The 6,000-nt window shown below is 39.4% G+C and overlaps 1 protein-coding gene across 3 annotated transcripts in view; it reads right to left on the bottom strand.

The window, feature by feature from the left end:
* Positions 1–6,000, bottom strand: part of BTAF1 (B-TFIID TATA-box binding protein associated factor 1) — a 104,197-nt gene that overhangs the window by 65,257 nt on the left and 32,940 nt on the right. For all 3 annotated transcript variants that reach the window (XM_026651001.2, XM_026651002.2, XM_026651003.1), the window contains 5 exons: positions 5,699–5,803; positions 5,305–5,454; positions 3,767–3,909; positions 3,415–3,589; positions 2,583–2,786 (listed from right to left, as the gene is read on the bottom strand). In XM_026651001.2, coding sequence (XP_026506786.1) covers positions 2,583–2,786; positions 3,415–3,589; positions 3,767–3,909; positions 5,305–5,454; positions 5,699–5,803 — 777 coding nt within the window. The remainder of the gene's footprint in view (positions 1–2,582; positions 2,787–3,414; positions 3,590–3,766; positions 3,910–5,304; positions 5,455–5,698; positions 5,804–6,000) is intronic.

Genomic DNA, 6,000 nt, shown 5'->3' with positions numbered 1-6,000 from the left:
AGAGAGAGGAGAATGCAGCCTGGTCTGAGGTTTTTTAATGAAATCCTCAACACAGTAATACGTGAACATCTAACCAAAGCTATTGCATGTTCTTACTGTCCTTGTCCTCTCTTTACCAACCCACTAACAAAACAAAAAACAAGTTACTAGCCTGTTCTGTAACAGTTATACTTCAAGATGTGTTGCTTATGTCCATTCTGCTTCAGGTGTATGCACGCCCAGTGCACCAGAGTCAGATTTCCCGCCCCCGAAATGGTACCTTTTGGGACAGCGCATGAGCCCTCAGCTGCTGAGCAATGGTATAAAGGGCAGAGCCACCACACAGCCCACTCAGTTTCTTCCTACCTGACAGACTGATACAAAGGGGAAGGGGGGTGGGCTGTGGAATGGATATATGAAATCTCAAAACAACAACAGTTACAAAATAGGTTAGTAACTATTATTCTTCGAATGATTGCACATGTCCCACTTTAGATGGCTCACAAGCAGTTCAAATGGGAGGTGGGTTTCAGAGAGTGTTTTGAACAAGGACTGAAGAACTACTCATCCGACCTCAGCATCTTCTCTGGAATGCTGAGATATAGTGCAATGAGTAGTAAAACTAGGCACTGATGGCCAAGTTGCAGCTCTATAAAGGACTGCTATTAGGCATCTAAGCCAAAAATGGTGCGGTAACTTCATGAGATCTTTTAAAGTGCGCTACCACCCTTCCAGATGGGGGTACATTGCAATCTCATATCACAGGAGTATGCAGAACAAAATCCTCTGGCCAGGATGAAAGGCCTTTCATCCTGTCTATAACTAAGATGATGACCTAAAAAAAGATCTAGTCCTTTGCAAATACAAAGCCAATACCCTTTTCACAAAAAAATATGGAGTCTCTCTTCATCCTTATGACAATGGGGCTTAGGAAAGAATGTTGCTAAGTATATGGTTTGATTGAGGTGGAATTCCAAAACTACTTTCGTCAGGAATTTCAGATGCGGATGTATGTATACTTTTGTCCTCAAATTGTGTAAGAAGGGTCAGCAACCAATACTTTTAATTGTCAGCCTTCTTGTGGAAGTCATAGCTACCAAAAGTGCTACTTTCAAAGGATGCAGAAAAGAGCAGGACGCCACTGGTTCAAAGAGTGGATCCATCAACCTTGTTCGCACCAGATTTTAGTCCAAGGGAGGAATGGTATCCATGACCTAGGGATATGTCCAGACCTCTTATCAATCTAACTGACATTGGATTAGAATACACTGTGGCCTGCAACAGCAGTATGTAAAGTGGAGACAACTGTGAGGGGAACCCTGACTGAACTAATCAATAGACCTTGTTGATTCAGAGGGAACAAGTAGTCCAAAACATGATCGATAGCAGCCAGGACTCACAAATCACCCTTCTGCTTTGACTATAAGGAGAACTGTTTCCACTTCAACAGGTAAACATATGTAGTAGATAACATTCCTTGAACACTCCACCTCCTAAGTGTTAACCATGGAGCAAACAGGCCATAAGATGGAGAGCAGCCAGGTTGCTATGTACAGACAATGGTACTGGGAGATCAAGTGTGGTTCTGAAGATCGTGTCAAAAGACCTCTATCCAGTAAGCTCAGCAGAATGGATAACCAATGCTGGTGAGGGCACACCAGTGGTAGGAGGATCACGTGAGCATAATCCTGATTGAGCAAAACTCTTGGAAGGAGTGGAATGGGAGGGCAGGCATACAACAGTGTCTTTCCAAGACAGTAGGAAAGTGTGGGTCAGAGATATCCTGGACTGTGATCATGGTATCAAGGGCTGAACAAGTCTTTGTAAGTTTATAGATGAAGCCTGAGATCAAGCAATACACCACCTAGTTTGTCTACCGCACTACTGGAGAATCCAGATCAGAGATACAGAACAGGTCCCATGTGCTGGACAGCCCTCTAGTATCATCAGTACCGAGATATTTTTTGCATTGAAGGGGTCGGTACTGAAGTGGGAGGCTGGCCTCAATGATCGTTAATGAAAAGAAGAGGTCTGTATTGGGGAGCATCTCTTCCCAGAGGAAGCTTTACTTTGTCCCATCCTCCACCTCATCCCTCCTTTATACCATCATGGACAGGGCACATGTAACACCCTGACAGGTTCTGCTAAGGGAAAAATCTCTGGCTCTGGTGCACTGGGTGTGCACACATCTAAGATGGAATGAACATATTCAATCACAAAGAAAAATTACCGTTCCTAGGAAATATGCAAATCAAGGTTTCCTATCAGCCTCAATTACATTTGACCGCATAAGTGTTTTTAAATGTGTTGACCTAAAATGATTTTGATAGTGAATCCAGTAGGTGAGCTTAAAATGGTGCCTCTATAAATTTTGTAAGATATAAATATTTCAATGGAAAAAATATCATGCTGCTAATCTTTTGATTCATCTTCTTCTGTGCACATATAATGAACATCCATTTCTTATCTTATACCTGAGAAAGCGCCCAATCAAGTCACAATATATGTCTGGACTTCTAAAAACTATTGCAATTCTTCAGCATTATTACACAGCACATCAAAAATTATGACTAGAAGCTACCTCTTCATTCAGATTTACTCACCAGTTCATTAGCTTGATCTATTGTAAACACACTGTAGTTTACTCTGTTCCCAATGTCAATGTGTGCATCAGCTAGTGATGAAATGAGCTGTTTACATTCATTCTGCATTCGTGTAAAAGGAACAGCAATTTCATCATAATAGAGGTGCTCAGAAAGGACTCCAAGTAAGCGTGGCTGCACAGAAAGGGCCACAGCTTTACATTCCTAAAACAGAACAAGTCACTCAATTCAGTTCTTCAAGTGTTCATACTGATTATTTTGTTCAATTAAGATTAAGGAACACAACTGAACTCTGCTAATAAATTAGATGTTCCTGAAAAAAATTTAAAGCTTTTAACATAGCAAGACGTAAAGCAACAAAAATGAAGATGTGCATACAAACTTCAGTATACCATGAAAACAGTTAATGGTCCCAACATTTTACGAAAATTCAGCATCAGTACTGTATTAACGGAAAAGTTTTTCCAAGTAGGTTTAACACCCAATTTTACATGAACGAGGATAACTTACTAAACAAGAATAAAATCACAACAAAAGGAAAAATAGTATCTATTTATGCAGAAAACATGGATACTTAACTGTCTTTTAATATCAATCTAGAGTCCATATTTAACTCAAACACATTCATTGAACCACACAGTTGCCTTTTAGCCAACTTCAAAATAATTCAGAATCATTCTATACCATGGCTTCACCTGTCAGATTTCATCATTTAACAGTATAAAAATTCAGTATTAGCCTTTTTGTTGTACTTCTATTTCAGACAATAACAGAAACTGTTTTGATTAATTTAATAAACCATATTTCATTTTTGCTGTAAAAAGCATCCTACCTTTTGCAAGGCAGCCCACTCACAGATTACTAACGCAACACTAATCCTCTGCAAGGCAGATTTCGAATTCAAATGGAAAAGCAGTAGCTGAGCTAGTGATTCAGCTGGCTTTATTTCTTGAGGAACGGTATTTACACTTGGATCACAAATACAGCAGCAAAGTGCTCCTAACAACCTTGACCAAAGAAGAAAAAAAGTGTTACAGTAACATTATTCTCATTCCTTGGTTCATACTTTAAAGACAAAGTTAAATGTCTCAGATAGGTTAGATTTTAGCAAAAATTTTACAAATAACACAACTTTTTTAGATTATATATTGTTTTTCTTTTTTCCATATTTTCTACAAACTGACTTTGCTGCCATCACCCGGGCTCGCATAACAACATAATCCCTGGTTGCCAGATCTTCTGTAATGCTGTCTGCACCAGCAATATACTCCTGTATCACTTCTTTGTTCTGGGTTTGACCTTGACGCAGCTTGCCACCTGCTTTTTCCTATGGAATAAATACAGAAGATGTTTATTAAGTAGTAAGAAATCTTGTCTATTTTGCTTTCCAAAGTTTTCTGTATTTCAGATTAAAAAAATTCATTCACATTTCCATATTAAATTATAATTGGTCTATGCAACGATGTGACAAATATCCACACCAGATTTGATTGTACATTAATACAGGATCTCTGAATCACTTTGACAATGACTTCTGAAGGTGCTTCAATCATGGATAGAGAACTATGGGCTTATTGCTGAGGCTCTGCACTGCTAAATGTGTGGCCTGGTTTTAATATTAACTAGCTTATCTAAGCCAATATGGTGCTAGACCTCCAGTTTGAATCGGAGGCCAAAACAAGTGGGGGGGGGGGGAACACCATATGACAGTTTCTCATGAGTAAAGTAATCCTGAGAAAGCTGACTCAGTTCTGCAAACAGAAGTTGGAGAAATGATACATGTAGGTACTACAGATCAGATATGAAAACATGTTGAAATAAGAAGTATCTAGAACCTTATAAAACGGTAGAGGGTTTAACAAGGAACACAGAGCATAGTTTGATCCATCCACAGATGGGTAAGGGTACACTACAGCAGTGCAGGAGCATAGACACTTCCTACATCGATGTAAGCAACATCAACTCAAACACGCCTTCCATCAACTTACAACTCATGTAACATCAACTCTTCAAGAGGTGGTAGCTAGGTCAATTGAAGACTCCTTCCATCAACCTAACCGCATCTACACCAGGGGTTAGGTTGACCTAACTACAGTGCACTGGGCGCAAAAATGTTCACAGCCCTGAGTGACAAGTTTTAGGTATAGACCAGGTCTAAGGAGTATTTATTACATGGAGAATTAGAGTATCTGCCAGACAGGCTCGGAGGCATTTTTGAGTGAACTAATGTTTAAATTACTTTTAGTTAAACAGCTTCTATTAATTGCACAATAGGCTTTATTACATACATTTGTATTTGGCCTTGAAAAATTATTTATATAAAGAAGAAAAATCATGCCATATCTGTAATAATAGCGTCAAAACTTTATAAGAACTTTAAAATGACAAGTTCTTTTGTTATTTTAAAGTTCTTATACAGGGCCAAGTTGTGCCATTTAGGTACTGGCTTGTGTCAGGGTGATGCAAAACTGTACTGCTGCAAGTGGAACTCCAGTTGGGACTGTATTTCCTTGAATGGCCACATACACAAATAGTGGAACTGCCCTGCAGGCTGCTGTGGGGATTCATAGTTCCACCTATATGGTAACAATGCCCACAGAGTCTTGGCGGCAATAGCACTGTCCTTCCTTTCTACACAGGCTAGTCACAGTTTTGCTACAGCACCTCAGTAATCACTGGTTTCCTTGCTTTCCCACAAAGGTTTTAAAAATTGTTTTTTTACCTTTGATCTGGCTTTTACTTCTAGCAACATATTTAAATCAATAGGCAAGTGAGAAGGCTGCATCATTAAGCAGAGCCAGGCTCCCATCCATGGGCAAGCCGCTGCTACCACGTATTGTACTGATGCTTTGTTTAACAGTTCCAGCCACACCTTGAGGGAGGGGGGAAAAAATGTGTACATCAGAAATACGTATCATGGTATCTATGCAAACATTTGATCAACATGACGTCCAAGATCTAGGAACAGTTTCACAATGATCATAGTGAAATCAACGTACAGCAGTAGAACACCATGCAATTATGTAGACTGAAGGTCATGCATCTGACAAAGGGTGGCACATAAAAGAGTCAGACTTATGAACAAGAGAGAGCATCGTCATAAGCTAAATAAATACCTTGTGAATAAGGTCCAGAATATCTTGGCTGCTTTCTAAAATACAAAACTGAAAAATGTGCCTCAACATATCTTGCAGAATCGGAGTTAGCCAGGCTGAAGAACTCTGAAGAAAGGGATATGATGAGTGTGAGAAAATTCCAACATACAATGTAATTTAAACATATATTATTTTAGGTTCTCGCTATTAAAGTGGCACCCACCTCTACCCAGAGCAGAAGTAGACCACAAATGTTTTCCACATGTCACTTGCTAACTCTTACAAGTTATCAAGTGACTCAAAGACCATGCACAAACCACTTC

The sequence above is a fragment of the Terrapene carolina genome, unplaced genomic scaffold (genome assembly GCF_002925995.2).
Source record: "Terrapene carolina triunguis isolate 2854851 unplaced genomic scaffold, T_m_triunguis-2.0 Scaffold95, whole genome shotgun sequence".
NCBI lineage: Eukaryota > Metazoa > Chordata > Testudines > Emydidae > Terrapene > Terrapene triunguis.
The sequence above is the reverse complement of the archived record's forward strand: the minus strand, read 5'-3'. Positions and strand labels throughout refer to the sequence as shown.